The sequence below is a fragment of the Aspergillus japonicus genome, assembly GCF_003184785.1.
Source record: "Aspergillus japonicus CBS 114.51 unplaced genomic scaffold BO86scaffold_53, whole genome shotgun sequence".
In the NCBI taxonomy this organism is placed as follows: Eukaryota; Fungi; Ascomycota; class Eurotiomycetes; order Eurotiales; family Aspergillaceae; genus Aspergillus; species Aspergillus japonicus.
The window spans coordinates 88,686-104,971 of NW_020291690.1; the positions used below are offsets into that span (position 1 = coordinate 88,686).

The 16,286-nt window shown below is 53.7% G+C and overlaps 4 protein-coding genes across 4 annotated transcripts; 3 read left to right on the forward strand and 1 right to left on the reverse strand.

The window, feature by feature from the left end:
* Positions 1-52: 52 nt before the first annotated feature.
* BO86DRAFT_174141 (putative aldehyde dehydrogenase) lies at positions 53-2,354 on the forward strand. The gene is made up of 4 exons (XM_025666531.1): positions 53-439; positions 514-964; positions 1,088-1,793; positions 1,895-2,354. Exons 1-4 carry the CDS (start codon positions 394-396, stop codon positions 2,177-2,179), a joined length of 1,488 nt encoding a protein of 495 aa, XP_025524670.1. The 5' UTR covers positions 53-393; the 3' UTR covers positions 2,180-2,354.
* A 4,020-nt stretch (positions 2,355-6,374) lies between these two features.
* On the forward strand, positions 6,375-7,711 carry BO86DRAFT_320018 (uncharacterized protein; the record flags this gene model as incomplete). Its single annotated transcript, XM_025668273.1, has 4 exons — positions 6,375-6,426; positions 6,480-6,565; positions 6,629-6,837; positions 6,892-7,711. 4 exons carry the CDS (start codon positions 6,375-6,377, stop codon positions 7,709-7,711), a joined length of 1,167 nt encoding a protein of 388 aa, XP_025524671.1.
* Positions 7,712-10,018: 2,307 nt separating this feature from the next.
* Positions 10,019-11,317, forward strand: BO86DRAFT_367987 (SMP-30/gluconolactonase/LRE family protein; the record flags this gene model as incomplete). Its single annotated transcript, XM_025670185.1, has 2 exons — positions 10,019-10,935; positions 11,023-11,317. Exons 1-2 carry the CDS (start codon positions 10,178-10,180, stop codon positions 11,315-11,317), a joined length of 1,053 nt encoding a protein of 350 aa, XP_025524672.1. The 5' UTR covers positions 10,019-10,177.
* A 655-nt stretch (positions 11,318-11,972) lies between these two features.
* BO86DRAFT_367989 (pectate lyase family protein) lies at positions 11,973-13,563 on the reverse strand. Its single transcript, XM_025670186.1, has 3 exons — positions 12,991-13,563; positions 12,620-12,932; positions 11,973-12,556 (listed from the first exon to the last, which is right to left on the reverse strand). Exons 1-3 carry the CDS (start codon positions 13,093-13,095, stop codon positions 12,006-12,008), a joined length of 969 nt encoding a protein of 322 aa, XP_025524673.1. The 5' UTR covers positions 13,096-13,563; the 3' UTR covers positions 11,973-12,005.
* Between the last annotated feature and the right edge of the window lie 2,723 nt (positions 13,564-16,286).

Below are 16,286 nucleotides of genomic sequence, written 5' to 3' on the forward strand. Positions count from 1 at the left end.
AGAAGCCAATCCAGGAAACTCGTACTCGTCCGGCTTATGCCACTTTGCAAGAACGAGGAGTCCAGCGAGTGAGATTGATGCGCCATCCTGCTCAGTCAGAGAGTCTCACAAGTGCGCTGTCAGGCATATCGGTCATCAGCATAAGCCGGATCGGTAGCGAGTTTCGAGTAATAAAAAACGAAGCTGACAGACACTTATCTCTCTGCTCGGATCAGTCGTTCCCCGCATCTCCCGGTCGGAACACATTCCGAGGTGCGGAATGCCCACGGAATCGGTGCGGGGCAGCCTGATGCTCCACCGTAGCCATGCTATATTATAACTATACTTATCCTCCAGCACCACAGCTTGCATCGAGTCTGCTTCGAATCCTTTCTCTGTCACAACTCAAGCACAATGGCGTCGATTACACTCACTGGCTCTAAAGGCCGTCAAATCGAAGGTACCGCCGACGTACCCCTCCACCAACTCCCCGCCCTCGACATACCCAAGCAAGCTAACAGGACCCCTCTTCAGTCCCAACCACCCTCTTCATCAACAACGAATTCACCCCCGCAACCAACAATGCCACTCTGGCTGTCGAGAATCCTACCACCGGTGAGACTCTCGTAGACGTGTCCGCGGCGAGCCCGGAGGACATCGACCGCGCAGTCAAGGCAGCGACGGCAGCCTTCCCCGCATGGAAAGCCACCCCGGGGCCCGAGCGCGCCGCACTGCTCCACAAACTGGCCGATCTGATCGAACGGGACGCAGAGGAATTCGCATCCATCGAGGCGCTGGAAGGCGGAATCCTGTACACCGACAGTTTGGGCTTGAATGTGCCGCAGGCCGTGTCGACCATCCGGTATTACGCGGGGTGGGCGGACAAGATTGACGGCAAGACGTTGCATATCCCGGGGGGCGTGGGCTATACTTTCCGCGAGCCCTTGGGGGTCTGTGCGGCCATTGTGCCTTGGAATGGGCCACTGTACGTGTGATGATCTTCTTCACGGCATTGCTAGACCTTCGTCACCACCCTAACCCTTATCCAATCCCCGTTCCTTTGCACGCCCCCCAAAACCTGAAATCACATACTAAAAACCTGCTCCAGGATGATAACAGCCTGGAAACTCGCCCCCGCCCTCGCCACCGGCAACACCCTGATCATCAAACCCTCCGAACTGACCCCTCTCAACGCCCTCAAACTCGCCCAACTGGTCCGCGAAGCCGGATTCGCCGCCGGAGTGGTCAACATCGTGCCCGGCGACGGCCCCTCCGCCGGGGCCGCGCTCTCCCACCACCCGAACATCCGCAAACTCTCCTTCACCGGCTCCACCGCCGCGGGGCGCGCCATCCTCCGCGCCTCCGCCGCCAGCAACCTCAAGCAAGTCTCGCTGGAGCTCGGCGGCAAGGGCCCGAGCCTCGTCTTCGCGGACTGCGACCTGGCCAACGCCCTCCTCTGGACGCGCATCGGCATCACTGCCAATAACGGGCAGATCTGCGCCGCCGGGTCGCGCATCTACGTCCAGCGGCCCATCTACGAGCGGTTCCTCGAGGCGTACGTGCAGGCCGCGGCGGAGAACCAGCCCGTCACCGGCAACCCGCTGGAGGAGACGACAACCAAGGGGCCTGTGGCGAGTAAGGCCCAGTTCGAGAAGATCCTTGGGTACATTGCCGAGGGGAAGAGCTCGGGGCGGCGGTTGTTGTTCGGTGGCGAGCAGGTCGGGGAGAAAGGGTATTTCGTGCAGAACACGGCGTTCGCGGATGTCGGGCAGACGGATAAGATCATGCAGGAGGAGATCTTTGGGCCGGTTGCGGTATGTTCGGTCGCTTTTCCTAACCGATCTTTTGATCTTTGTCGCCTGTATTCTTTTCAACATGTCGTGTGTGGTGACTGAATCTAACGCGGTGAGAACAGAGCATCGCCCCCTTCGACACGGAGGAAGACGCTATCCGCCTGGCCAACGATTCGCTGCACGGGCTGAGTGCGGCGGTGTTCACCAACGACATCAACTGCGCGCATCGGGTCACCGCCGCCCTGGAGACGGGCCAGGTCACGGTCAATGCCTGGTCGCTGCTGAGCGCCAACGCCCCGTTCGGCGGTGTCAAGGAGAGTGGGTTCGGTCGGGACATGGGCGAGGAGGCGTTGGACTGTTGGACCACCGTTAAGTCGGTCAAGTACAGCATCGCGCCGAGGTTGTAGTTTGTATTTACCTGTGTTATGAATCTAGCCATGCAAGCTGCACAAAAACAATCAAAATAACTGACTGTGTGAACTCCTTCCTCAGCCTCCCAGACTAGTAATATTAATGGCATCAGGTGGTCGACATAAATGAGCTATAAAAGCCGCTTCGAGAATGGATGTTTGGCGTTCTTCGAGTATAGTTCGTGACATGCACACTCCTTGGTCACCTGAGTTAGAAATCGGAACTCAGTGGATTGACTTCAAAGCGAACAATAGATAAACGATTCTGGCGCAGAGATCCAACTTGTAAGGGCCCTCTCGCTACTGTGATATAGTTATTCAAGCTATGTTTTCGATACCTTGGCCTTCATTCACCAAATGCATTCCTCACCAAGCTGTAACCCAGCTGGTCAGGGAGTGTATGTGAGTAGGTAGACTTGGGACAAAAGCGATGATCGAGAAAAACATAATACCAGCATCGATGCCAGTTATCGGCACTCAAGAAATAAAGGAACAAAATCTCAAGATCACTAGATGACGTGTTAACCACATCATCAAGGTCTTATGTTTTTCATCACTGTACTCCGTACTCTCCTGTACTGTACATGGGAGCTCGGCTCCAGGCACCGCCACAAGCAAGCCTACTATACTAGCCACAACATGGCTGATGAGTCATACCCAGGTCAGTCGAAGAAGCAACGTTCAACAATTCCTCCTATGCCTAGGAACTACTGTGTATACCTGCAGACACAGGCTTGTTCCCTCTCGGATCTATCTTCCCTGACAAGATTTATATTCATCCCAATATCCCGAGCTTCTCTGCACTCCTTCAGGATTGAACGTGCAGCATCGACCGGGTAACAATCAAGCCGATACCCCATGAATCCAGATCAATGGATCAACCATAAGACACTGAATTTCTGCCCTGTACTCAAGCCAGAACACTGACCTCAAATGACTAACCCCGAGAGAAGCAATAACTCCCCCCACGCGGACCTTACCATCCCACGCCTCGTATCCGTCCGAACAAGCCGCATCCCACCACCCACCCCCTCCAACCCCGAGTCAGTCCCCTCTGCACCGAACCCTGAACTACTCATACATCCCACCTAGCACAGCAAACACTATTCCAGAAAATTCATTGAGGCTCTTGCGCCGGAAAACCTCCGGGAACCCTCCACTCCACCTTGATACTCCTTTTTCTTCACGAGGTCGGAGATCCACCCGAATCCTTCAGCACGGAGCAAAGGGATGAATATGGTCATTGGCCGGTATTCCTTCTCCGAACAAAGCCCGAGCCGTTGTCTTGCTTTCGAATCAATAAGGTTCGGGGGGGTACATAGTCCAGCCTCCGAGACGGTGTGTAGATAGCTTCTGGAAAAGGTTCGTGGGTGCATTGGAGAGTCCCGCGTATTGTATACTGCGCATACTGCGCACAGCAGATTGTGTATGTTTAGTCAGCAGCAGTGCATGCATTAGTCGACAAAACTAGTCGAGTCATTCAAACATCCATAACCACGAGTACGTGTTCGTAAGACTGACATGACCGCTGATCCCTGCAGCACATGCATACACAAAACCGCGCGCACTGCCTGAGTTATTATTATCAATCTTTAAAAAAAAAACCTGCGAGCGCTGATCCCGTATCCACCTTGGAAGAACAACATCCACTACCCGTGGATCATAACCTAGCTCATTAAGGTGGTGATGGAGATCCCGCACAGCGCAGTGCATTATGCCCAGTCTTCTGCGCAGGAAGTTCAATTCGGACGTGTCTCAAGTATAGAAGGCAAGGCTGGTGCATCCATATACACCATCTATGACCCTCATCTTGGCAATCGCTCGTTGCCATCTGAACAGGAATCATTTGGCGAATCCGCCAAGGTAGGCAAGAGCCTCGGGAACCTTGAACGCGGTGTGGGGCGGGGGTTGGGGTAAGTCGGGATGGACGCGCCTCACTGGCCACTGGCATGACAGCAGGAATCTTATAATGTTAACCTCAACGTTAATTGCCAGCCAATCGATCGATGGGCATCTGATAAACCTTTCTGTTCGTCGAATATACCCGACTGGTAAAGATGGGTTGATCAGACTGCGACCACAAGAAATGCCGCCAAGACATGTCCTGTTCTTTACAGGGTGACTCAGTCCATGGGGTGTCAAGATGGTTTGAATATGGAAAGTATGGGCTGACTGACTGCTGAGCAGCTATGCGACATCGGATTAAAGGTGAATCGTGTTGTTTTGTTCTACTTTGGTGGGTACAGCAAGGGGCAAGAGACTCGATAAGACCCCTGCAAGCAGCATAAGCAGTAGCGAAGTATAAGTACAGTCCACCCCGCTCGAGATCAACTGATGCACTGCGCGGTGGGAGGGAGAGCTTCATTGGAAGCGATAAGATCTTGTGCACGCCATGGCTGCGATGCGCCGCTTAGAAACAAAGTTGCAGCAGCGCCACGGTCAGCATCCCTGCATAACCTTGGGATGGCCAGGCACCAGGGCGGCCTCGGACGTAGAATACCCATTCGACCGCGACACCGACCGACACGAGCAACCTCAATCTAAATTATCCCGAGTAAGCAAGGCCGAGAGGAATTTGAGTTCAGTTTGCATCCTTCCAGCTCGTGCAGTCTGGATGATTTGATGTCGGGATGCCGCCGTGGGGGTTTATGAGTCTCCGGAGCCTATATGACTCGTGTGATAAGGAATGGAAGCTGAAAGCTGGGAACCTTGGACCTACTGTTACACTACACTACCTTAGACTGACTATGGGCTGGCAGCCATACATAGGCCGGGTACCTTAGATTACACCTGTAGGTAACTAGTACTACTAGGTACACTCAGTCTCACTCAGTATTGCCCCCCGGTGGACAGCCTATCGGATACTAGCTTGGCGCTAGACCCGCTCCGGTCGAGCCCCGAGGGCCCTAATCCCGGTCTCCGATATCGATCCGACCTCCTTCTTTGCTCTCCTTCTCCGTCCCCCGGATGACTTTGGAGTCTGATTCATCTGGTTCTTCGGCTGTTGCAGACGACGCAAGAAATGGCAACCAGAGACGCAACATCAGACTGGTACTGTATCACCCAGTCAGTCGTTGGGTTTGGCTCCAAGATATGACTTGCGACATGTTTCGGGAAACAACAATAAACACAAGTGCGGGATGCGGGAAAGAATTTTCTTGGTCGCGTTTAAAGTTTGCCGGCCCAAAGGAAAACCGCGGAAAGCGTTTCAAAGATAGATTGCCTCCATTCTGCCCAAATGATGTCAAGGCTGCTTAATCATTCCTGCCTTGACAACCTGGCAGCCTGGCTGGCTGGCTGGCTGGGTCAGGACTCAGGACTCAGGAGTCCTCCCCCTGAAATTCGGCACTCGCGGGGTTTCCTGGGGTTGCCACTCCTGAATTTGGGCGCTCGTTCGAGGCCAGAGGAATACCTGAAAACTAATCTTCGTGAAATGTGCACGCTTCCACTTGCTATTGATTTGTATAGATGATAAAAGCAGCCCTATGAGTGCACACACACCAAAGAAAAAAAAAAGGTTTCTAACTTTCTTTCTAAATGTGCCGATCGCTGCCATCTCAGCAGGTGCAAGGGCACACAGTGTCTCCTCGAGGGCGGCCTCTTGGATCGATCGCCGCGATCGGCCGAGGGAACCACGTGTGCACTGGAGTAGTGCCCTCCCAATACGGGCATTGTCCATGCGCGACATTGTGCGTTTCGAGGTTCGCGGGTGGGCCGTGGACGCCGTAGCCCTGGGTCTGGCTTCACAATTGGAGCCCGTATGAATTTCCACCGATTCTTATCAGTCAGACGGACGGTCCCTTGTGGTCCCTTGTCGCTCGAGTCATTTTAGAAGGGGCGTACCCCCAGTCGCCTCTCTTCTCTTCTTCCTTCCCCCCTCAATTCCTTGATCCATCGCAATGATAAACTTTGCGATAGCCACCTGAAGAATTGGTTGACCCGCCGATGTGGCGTCAGGCCCGTTGACTATTTTCGCTGGATCGAGGCAACCCCGAACGAGACCAACCCACGAACCCAAGTGTCAGACCCGGACGGAGGAACAAAAGGGAGACGACAGCCCTACGGTTCCTGGCCGACCCTCACTTTCCTAAAGACTGAGCAGCCAGATGACTCGGATATTGAGGGAGGTCGAAACTTAAACCGCCTCTCGCTTTCAGGCTCCCCCACCAGCCCCTCGGACTCGGACGCCAGGATGACATCCAGTGCGAACACCTGGGTGTGGTTTGCAGTGGTGCTGCTGATCAGTATGCTACAACACTCCGATGCGTCTGTGTGATGGTTCTAACGGACAGGATAGCACTCATGCGATTTGTCTCCCGTGCCTTGCAAGTGGGTTCCATCCGTAACCTGCAGATCGAGGACTATGTGATGCTGGTGACAGTGGTACGTAACTTATCTGCTGGTCGTGCAACAATAACGCACAAGCACTCACCATGACAACCCTAGATTCTCTACATACTACTCACGGTCTTCCTCATACTTGTCGCCCAGCATGGAACCAACGAAATCCCCATGAACCAGGTCGACACTATCGACCCCGCCACCATCCCCGATCGCATTCTGGGCAGCAAAATGGTCATCGTGGTGGAACAGATGTGGTTGGGGACGATCTGGGGGTGCAAGGCGTGTCTGCTGCTGCTGTACTCGACCATGACGTGAGACCCGCCCTCACCCAAATCTACTTCTGTCACACACTAACCCCATCCCAGTAAGGGCCTGACGCAGCACAAATGGGTCAAAGGCATCAGCCTCTTCTGCACGGTGTGCTTCCTGCTGATCGAGATCCTCTTCTTCGGCGGCTGGTGCCACCCGTTCTCCGCGTACTGGAGCGTGCCCCCGAAGAGCGTGCAGTGCTCGGTGTACCGCAACCACCTCATTCTCTCGCTGGCACTCAACGTGGCCACGGACCTGATGATCATGGCGATCCCGCTGCCGCTGCTGATCAAGGCCAAGCTCAACCTGACGAAGAAGCTGACGCTGCTGGGGGTGTTCTCGCTGGGGGCGTTCGTCATCCTGTGCTCGATCCTGTCGAAATACTACTCGATCTCGCAGCCGTACGGCGACGAGTGGGTGGACTGGTACGTGCGCGAGGCCGCGACGGCGGTGATCGTGGCCAACCTGCCCCAGACGTGGACGCTGTTCCGGCGCATGTTCAACCTGAAGGGGTTCCTGCACCACTCCTCGTACGACCGCAGCAGCCGCACGCGCAGCCGCAAGACGAGCAAGTTCACCAGCCGCTTCGACAGCTCCACCATCCACCTGTCGCGCTTCCGCAACCACGGCGACAAGTCGCAGCTGCGCTCCACCATCGACCGCACCGAGTCCGGCGAGCGCATCCACGACACCCGCCTGGAGATCTGGGAGCAGCGCCAGTTCCACGTCACCAACGAGGCCGAGGAGGAGGCCACCCGCCACAGCCCCAGCCTGAGCGAGAGCAGCAGCGCCCGCAGCATCGACTTCGAGGCCGCCGCCAGTTTCCCCGTGCCCCACGTCAAAACGACGGTCACGACCACCACGACGCCGATGTAATTTTCTTTTCTTATCGGTGATCGGAGCAGGACCAATCACCGGGTTAATCACATTCCTTAGTCATTTCCTTTACCTATACAATTTATTCTATGGATGACGCTTGGTATTTCGATAGAAGGATTCGATAGATGAACTACCACTTGGGTGCAAATAAGTCTCCGCATGCTACGTGTTTCAACCACAGCAAATAGAGTGGGCGGTGGGTAAATATCACTAATCTTAGCGAGACCAAACGAACAAACGACGTACTGTACCCCTGCTTTGAAATCACCGCATAATCTATCTCAAGCCGAAGGGGGGTGCTTAGTCCTTATCCCGCTAGTCACTAGCTAGCTGAGTTAGCGGCAAGGACCGTTCGCCGTTCGCCGTCCGCACAAACACCCAGACCCAAGACCAGAACTTCCAGTTCTTATCCCCAAGCACTTCCTCCGCAGAGTTGAACAATAACAATCGTATATTCTCACCCACGATAATATTCCCATAATCCCCCTAACAAATATCCAAGCACCAAACACTTCAAGCACCAAACATTCAAGCAGAAAACAAAACCAAAGCGCAGCTTCCCAGTCCAGTGTCCAGTGTCCAGACCCGAACCCACAACGCCACTCCACTAAAAGCTGACAGGGGGAGATTACGCTAAGCGACACCGAGCACTAGACAAGGATTCCATTCCTGGCTCCTCGATACTCCGTACCTACGGTACCTTTTTTTCTGTTAGTCTGCCCTAGTCTCATATCACATGATAACGATATGCGGGTGCGTTGCCCCAAAGGAAAGTAATTTCCGGCCACGGCATCCACGGCTTATGCTGGGGAGATAACTTTGCGTGGCGGGGGGGGAGGCGTTGAGCAGGGCTTTGTATGCGCTAGCTACCTCTGCCGGTCGCTGGCTGATACACCGGCGTAGTGCTTGTGTTGCTCTGGGGCGCGCCATAAGGGTGCAGCGGTGCGCGAGAGGGGGTGCTGCTCCGCTACCTACTTGAGGGTTATCCCGCTTCTGTTGAGGAGGGGCTATAGGTGTCATGATGGGTGGGCTTTTGGTGTCGCTCGGTAGCATACACTTCACGGTCGGGACTTGAGCTCTTGGGTATTGTGAGGTTCGTATAGATGGTTTTTGATCACTATCTCTTTCCACTCATTCTTCGATTCATTTGTCAACAAGGAGCGAAAGGGGAAAGGTGCGCGTTTCGTTGCTTTTCTTTTTTTTTCTCTTCTTTTCTTCTTGAGATCATATCATTCGCCATAGCCCAGCCGTTATTCACTGCTGCGCAGCCGATTGGAGATGTCATGCGTCGTGGATCAAGGTTCTCCCCCCTGAGTGATCTGATCAGATCGGATGCGGTCGATAGTCCCTACTTCTGGAAACTATGCAGGGCCATGAAGTGAAGTAACCTACAGTCACAGTGCAAGTATAGGCAGTGAAGAGTGAGCGCTCGCGACTAGCAGTTGCTATCCCCACTCGGGAACCATACTGTGCATTTTTCCCTATATAATTTTTCTAATCAATTTTTCTTTTCCACCACTCTAGAAGATATGGGCATATGGATATGTCCATCTGGGGAGAGTTTCAACCCGAGCTCCAGACACAGCATGTCCAAATGAGCTGGACAGGATCTCTGACAGGGCTCAAAGTATGTACATGGCATGGCTAAGTATTCTTCTGTCTCTCCCTGTGCTTCGAACTGGTAGTACATGTACTGACCAGAGATGCTAATGTGTAACAAACATGATCTATATAACACGAATGTTGTACGGAGTGTTGTTGTAGATGGTAAACATACAGTATGTAGCTTCATACGAGCTAGTGGTTTGTAGAAAACGTCGAGATCAGATGGTGAATATTCAGATATGACAGCAATGCTTATTCTTGCTAGTGAAACGGCTAAGTCAATCGGGTCTGCAGTGGGAAGTGCAATGGGGGCCGGAACTGAGTATCGTCCTCGGAATAGGATTTCCGAGCTACCCCAGATATCCCTCCAGGGGCTGTGTGGTGCATGTCAGCCGGTTACATGCTACTACCGCTATGTGCTATGTCTCTGGGAATTCTGGTGACACCAGGAGATCAAACCTCAGAGAGTGGAAGTCTTCACAAGGATAGCCCCGACTCTCAAGTCAATTTTGTCAACTGATGCCGACAATTCCGCACCGGGGAAACCTCGGTGAGACAAGCAGCCATCGATCGACGATCCTCGCCCAAATTGGTCGCCGGCCAGATATGCAACCCAACCCTAATCATCAATCTTGACCCGTAACGGGGGGGGGGGTTCAGAGCGGCCCGAAACAGGCAATGCAGGACACAGCGGGGTGCCATGGCCCCAGTGGTACAGTACTCTACTTGCAGATAACTTTGACCAACACAGCCCGCCCCTTACATCACGTCTCACCCACATGGACCGCGTCAAGGATAAATAAAGCAAGGGCTGGCACCACCTCCTCCCCCCTCTCCGCAACCACCAAAATCACAAAAATGACCTCCACGGCACTCACCCCCGCCCCGTCCTGGACGCCAACAGTGTCCCTCCCCGCAGCCTTCGAAGTCCACAACCCAGACTTCCTCAACCTCACCGGCCACCACCCGACCCTATCCATCCTCACCACCAACCACAACACCAGCACCGCCTTCGCCCACGAAGCCCCGGTTTACATCTCCCAAACCCGAACCCTATACATGACCAGCAACATCCTCACCGACCCCACGACCAACAGCAGCACGATCCAAATCTCCACAATCGCCCTCGACGACCCGCCACCCCTGACCGCCCAACTCATCACCCCCACCCCCGCCATCCCCAACCCCAACGGCGGAACCGCCATCAACGAGACCGCAATCCTCCTCTGCGGCCAGGGAGACGCCACCCACCCGGCCGGCCTCTACACCCTCTCCCTCGCCAACGACAGCTACACCAGCAGCCCCCTCCTCACCACTTTCTATGCGAGGGCGTACAACTCCCCCAACGACGTCGCCATCCACCCCGCCGACGGGAGCGTCTGGTTCACCGACCCGGACTACGCCTCCATCCAGGGTCTACGCGGTTCCGACCAGCCCCAGCTCCCGAACCAGGTATACCGGTACAACCCCACCACGCACGCGGTCCGCGTCGTCGCGGATGGGTTCGACAAACCCAACGGGATTCATTTCGCGCCGGGCGGGAGGACGGTGTATGTGACTGATACGGGGGCGGCGCTGGGGAACGGGACGGTGGATCGGACGCGGCCGGCGACGATGTATGTTTCCCCCCCCCACCCGTGAGCGGGTTGGTGGATTTGCGGATATCCTCTTGGGGCGATGCTAACTGCCTTACGCTGATGCAGATACGCATTCGATGTCACCACAATCCACGGGGAGCCGTTCCTGACGAATCGGCGGGTGTTTGCGATGGCGGACGATGGCGTGCCGGATGGGATTAAGGTGGATCAGCGGGGCAATGTGTATGCCGGGTGTGGGGATGGGGTCAATGTCTGGTCGGCGGGCGGGGTGTTGTTGGGGAAGATTCGCGTGGAGGGTGGGGTGGCCAATTTGGTGTTTGGGGAGGCCGGGGAGATGTTTTTGATGGGGGAGACGAGGGTTTGGGTTGTGAGGTTGGATGGGGGGGTTAAGGGGGCTTAGGGGCTTAGGGGGTGCCAGTGGTTTGGGGTGGGTTGGTGTATATAGGGCTTTTGGGGAGGGTCTGAGGTAAGTTGTCTAGAAGGGGGAAGGAATGAGTTGTGGTGGTGATCGGTTGAAGGGACTGGTGTTTTTTTATTTCAGCCACCACGCTGGTATGCCCGTTATTTTGTAGGTGATGTACCCTGATGGACTTACGGGTGGTCTATGGATGCTCGGTCACGGGATATCTCCCGTCATGACAGGTCACTCGGACGGCATGTTGCAGCAAGCGGTGCCTCAAACACAGCAGCATTAACAGTACCCCGGCATCTTCACAACCGCAAGCACACCCACTCAGGGCCTTTAATTGCCGAAGATTAAACGAACCATGCGGGATAGCTGGTCCGAGCGGGGTGCCAATGGGGCCCGAACAAGCCCTTGGCGAGGCCATGGCAGTTTCACATTGTCGGATCGAGCTCCCTTGGCGCCAGCGGTGACGACTACATCTACCTTTCTACATGAAAAAACAAGGAACCAAAGATCACCAATACCAACTCAATTGAATAAAAGAAAAGAATTCTGAAGAATCAGAACCTGTTAAGAAAATAAATGAATGACAAACCACCACCACTATCCGTTACCCCCAAACTAACCCCGATCATCCTCCCGGGAAGCTAAGCTAAGCTAAGCTAAGCTAAGCTAAACAAGCTTAGAAAGTAAGGGTCTGGCCGGCAGTGCCCACAACAGCGCCCTTGACCTTGCTCGAGCCGAGCAGGGTGTAGCTGTACGGCACGGAGGTCAAAGTGCCCTTGTCGGCGGCGTTCTCGCCATCGCCGAAGTCGTTGTCGTTGGCGACGGCGTAGCCGCTGTCGGTCGAGTAGAGGGGCTTCTTGGAGCCGCTGAAGACGTTGGACTCGACCAGCAGCTGGGCGCCGTCGCGCGTGTTGATGCCATCGCTGACGTCGAGGTAGTAGCTGTTGTAGATGTGGCCGGTGCCGAAGCGGAAGGAGGGCCCGCGCGAGTTGATGTTGTACCAGTAATTGTTGGCGAAGGTCACAGTCAGGTGGCCGGTGTCTTCATCGGAGTTGCTGTCCGAGTGGCCCACCAGCGAGGCCTTCCAGTGGTCGTGGATGAAGGTGTTGGAGATGGTCACGTAGTCGGAACCGTGCGTGACGTCGATCAGACCGTCATAGTAGTCCTTGTCGTGGTCGCGGTCGGAGGAGACGTCGCAGTGGTCGATCCAGACGTTGTTGGAGTATTCTGCATGTAGCCGTCAGTTTCGATGCTTTTTTTAGCTAAAGGGGGGCATAGGTAGGCACGTACGAACACCAATGGCATCGCCATTGTCGGCCAACACCTTCTTCACGCCCAGGTTGCGGATGATCACGTTCTCCTTCTTCTTGACCAGCAGCCCGAACCCTTCCAGGATGGCGTTGGCGTCCTTGCCGATGATCGAGGTGTTGCTGCCCACCTTGACCTGGTCGGCCGCCTTGCTGATGGTGCCGCTGACATACACCACCTTCTTGTCGTCGCTGCTGACGGCCGACGTGAAGGCCGCGTACGAGGAGACGGTCGTCGTGGTTCCGCCGGATCCACCGGTGGTGCCGCCGTTCAAGCTGGCGTAGCCGAAAGCACTCTTTACAGGGGAGTAGCCATGTTAGTGTTGCACAGGTTGAAGGAGGAAAAGAACATACGTCGCTGACAGTGGCACGCTTAGCGTGGGTGGTGGCAGTAGGAGCAGCCAGGACCTGTCCAGACAGGAGGCCGGCCACTGCAATGATCCACTTGAGGTTGGTCATTGTGTAGAATGGAAAGAGAGCAAAAGACTATAGTTGGAATAAAGGGAAGGAAGAGAAGAGAAGGTGAGATGGTGAGTTGGTTGATGGATTGCCGGGACAGCTGGGATGGATGACAATGTCTTTATAGCTTGTGGGACTGGTGCTGGTGGTGGCATGTTCACCTCCCAAGCGCCCTCATTAAACGGGTATACATCATCAGGAGGTCGACCCAAGGCTTGGCTGGACCCCATCGCCATAGGTGGAAGGACTATCTCCTCTGGAGTATCAACTAAGACGTTCAAGCTCTTGCATGGCAACTGTCGGTAGTGACCCCCGCCAAGCTTGTCGGCTGGTGTTCCTGCTGAGACGGAGGGGACACCGCTTCATCTAGGGTTTTGCGGAAGAAGCGGAGTTTCGACACATGCCAAGCGCACATGCGCGCATATCCGGGGGTCTAAGCTGGCAAGTAGCTCTGAGCTCCAGGAGAACTTCCACAAATGGAGCAGGAGGGCGTTTCAGGACGGGGTTGCCAAGAGCGCGGATGTTTGACTCCATCGTGGCTGTGCTGCGCTGCTTGTCGGCTCGTCTTGGCACGGCTGGAACCACTGGGGGTTCTCGACACCTTCACGGATGCTATATCTGATGCTTTTAATGTACTCGTACTTGGATGCTGTGTCGAGGCCCAGTCCAGGACTGTGGATTTACCCAGCCGATGTATGTCGAGGGTATTCGTCTTGCTTGGCGCAGACCTCCTGACGATTGATCACAGAATTATCCTGAGAACATGCTAGCTGTTGAAATTAGCTCCGCATTCCGTACTCTACAGTACACATGGTGTGCGACCTGGTCCGAGGTTGATGGCCCTTTGGCGGAAAATTGAATACTTCAAGTCTTCTTGTGTTGTTGACGGCGTCGATCTCCGTGTTGTGGCGGGATGAGTTGGAGAAATGCAGGAGTACCTACACCCACATCAGATACCTCGTCAGAGAATTGGACTGGACTGTGCAAATGCTGTCTGCGTCCCAATTCGATTGCTAAGCACTCTGTTTACGAGCCATTGTTAGCGTCTAGCAACCAAGCACTTTGCAAATGATCAAGGACTGCCGAGCTTCTCACCTTGACCATTGCTAACTTGTGTTATGGCGAAAAAAGGGTCGAAATTAGAGCAGGGTCATGCATGATCGGGGGGCTATGTTCGCTCCACATATTTTCGCAGGCGGAAGAGGATTAGTTACATCTTTGGACGCTTGATGAGTCCACAGTACAGCACACAAGCGTTCGACTCGATACGAGACGTCGGTACGGAGTGTGGTAGAAGGGCCTTTGCGCCAGAAGAGTCGTGGGAAAAAGCTTTTCCATTTCTCTTCTTTTTCTTCGGCGGTGCCATTTTCATTTTCATAATGATGAGTCGCAAGGAAAGTGGGGCAGAGTATGTTGAAGCAGAGCCCATTCACCTCACGGCGCCTTACTACCAGTCCATCACCTTTGCCACTTCAGACGTTTGCAGTTCAGATCCTCCTGACCTGAGCAAGGAAACATGTAATTTTCTTCGCAGAAGACGCGACTCTTGCTCTTTCACATCCTCATCCTCATCCTTGTCCTCCCTCCCATCATACTTAGGGCATACAGCCGGATCGCTCGACGCAGATTCCTCAGTGCCACCCCATCATTTCGCAGACTCGTCCCAACCTTGATGAGTGCCTAGGACTCCCACCTCCAGTAAGACAGCATTGCGTACCCTCAAGCCCACAACTAGAGCAACACAACAGCTTTGACATACTTTCACAGAGCAGATATTCCCACGTGATGAAATATACCTTCTGATCCGTCGTCCTGCAAACCACACCTCATAAAGTTATACTCCGTCCGACAGCAACTCGTGAGTGTTCAGCATATCACAAACATCACCATCAGCCAGCACCCCCAACAGAATAATACAGACGAAGATTAAGGTGCGACGAGCTAGCCGTCGATATGCTAGGGGAAAAATCATGTTGGAGGTGCCGGCTGCCTCAGTGCCCTGGTTTGTGATACTGAGTTATCAGAGCTGAAAGTGTAAGTCTTGGGGTTGGAGCTTTTTAAGGTTATGCTTCCCGAATGCTACTAGTTGTGAAGTCACAACGATGGTTCGATAAAGATAAACCTCACTATAGTTGAATAGTTTGTATGCTTGAAGAGAAGCTCACTGTTGCTTTCGAGTTACTCTGCAGGTTTTAGTGATCTTTTACTTCTATAATCTAACCTTGAATTCTTTCGGAGCATCATAACTCGGTCGGTAGCGAATGAAACATATACCTATAGCATTAAGATCCAAAATATTGTTCAACTTCTGAAGTGGGGCATGGTGTATGGCCATGGCCATTGCCGTGTATGATAGAAAGAGTATGATGTTGTGACTAGTAAATTCTGGTCATTTTGATTGCCTCATCCGTCAGGCAGAAATGTTGAACAAATGCAGGCAGGTCTTGGCATTCACGGACTCTGGCAGTCTAGTGACCGGAAATGGAATAGTGCTCCCATAACTTAACCTCACCGCCTTCGATTCTGAAGTTTTTCTGCCCAATCTTGATCTGCTCCTTGCTTTGAGACTATACTGTGTAGTAGCGTGTGGTGTGCGTGTGCACGGCCCATCTCAGTCCTTACTTGTGCTTGGTGACTGACCATTCATCCACGGTCTAAGTGTGGGTGATTGGCGAGATGGTGACTATCAACTTGGGTGGCTGTATGCTTCGGTCAGATTCTGCAAGCACAAATGAAATTCTTGTATAGGAAAATCAAGCACAGTACTTAGTACTGTTTTGAGCTATGCAATCATTACTACAGATCATCCCGATGATCTTGTGGAAGATAACTTAAGAGCTTGTTCAGGTTGGTCAGTGGGTATCACAAATGGAGCCCGTACTCCGGAGCTGCCGATTAACTGCTGTGGGGATGATGGTTTATCCACCATCGAGACTCCATCAAAGTCAAGTGGAACTTTCCTTCGACACAGTTGGAGCTACATACTCCGTGGTAGAAGTCGAACTTGCTAGCCTTGCTAGGCCATACAGAAGTATTGTATCAGATGATGAGGTAAGTTGCACTGCGGTAGCCCTAGCCGTTGCTAAGTTACGGTCTGGTCGAAGGATCGCAGGATTCGAGAATCACGCACGCCACTGGAAGTAAACATGATCAATACGAGGCCTTCCATACATCTGAGTTGACCAAGAATT

Excerpts from the sequence above, each read along its gene's own strand:
- BO86DRAFT_174141 (XM_025666531.1), top strand. The coding sequence starts at position 394 with ATGGCGTCGATTACACTCACTGGCTCTAAAGGCCGTCAAATCGAAG. Across the intron at positions 440-513 it reads TAAAGGCCGTCAAATCGAAG|TCCCAACCACCCTCTTCATC; the intron begins GTACCGCCGACG and ends ACCCCTCTTCAG. Across the intron at positions 965-1,087 it reads GTGCCTTGGAATGGGCCACT|GATGATAACAGCCTGGAAAC; the intron begins GTACGTGTGATG and ends AACCTGCTCCAG.
- BO86DRAFT_367989 (XM_025670186.1), bottom strand. The coding sequence starts at position 13,095 with ATGACCAACCTCAAGTGGATCATTGCAGTGGCCGGCCTCCTGTCTGGA. Across the intron at positions 12,933-12,990 it reads AGCGTGCCACTGTCAGCGAC|AGTGCTTTCGGCTACGCCAG; the intron begins GTATGTTCTTTT and ends TCCCCTGTAAAG. Across the intron at positions 12,557-12,619 it reads TGGCGATGCCATTGGTGTTC|AATACTCCAACAACGTCTGG; the intron begins GTACGTGCCTAC and ends GGCTACATGCAG.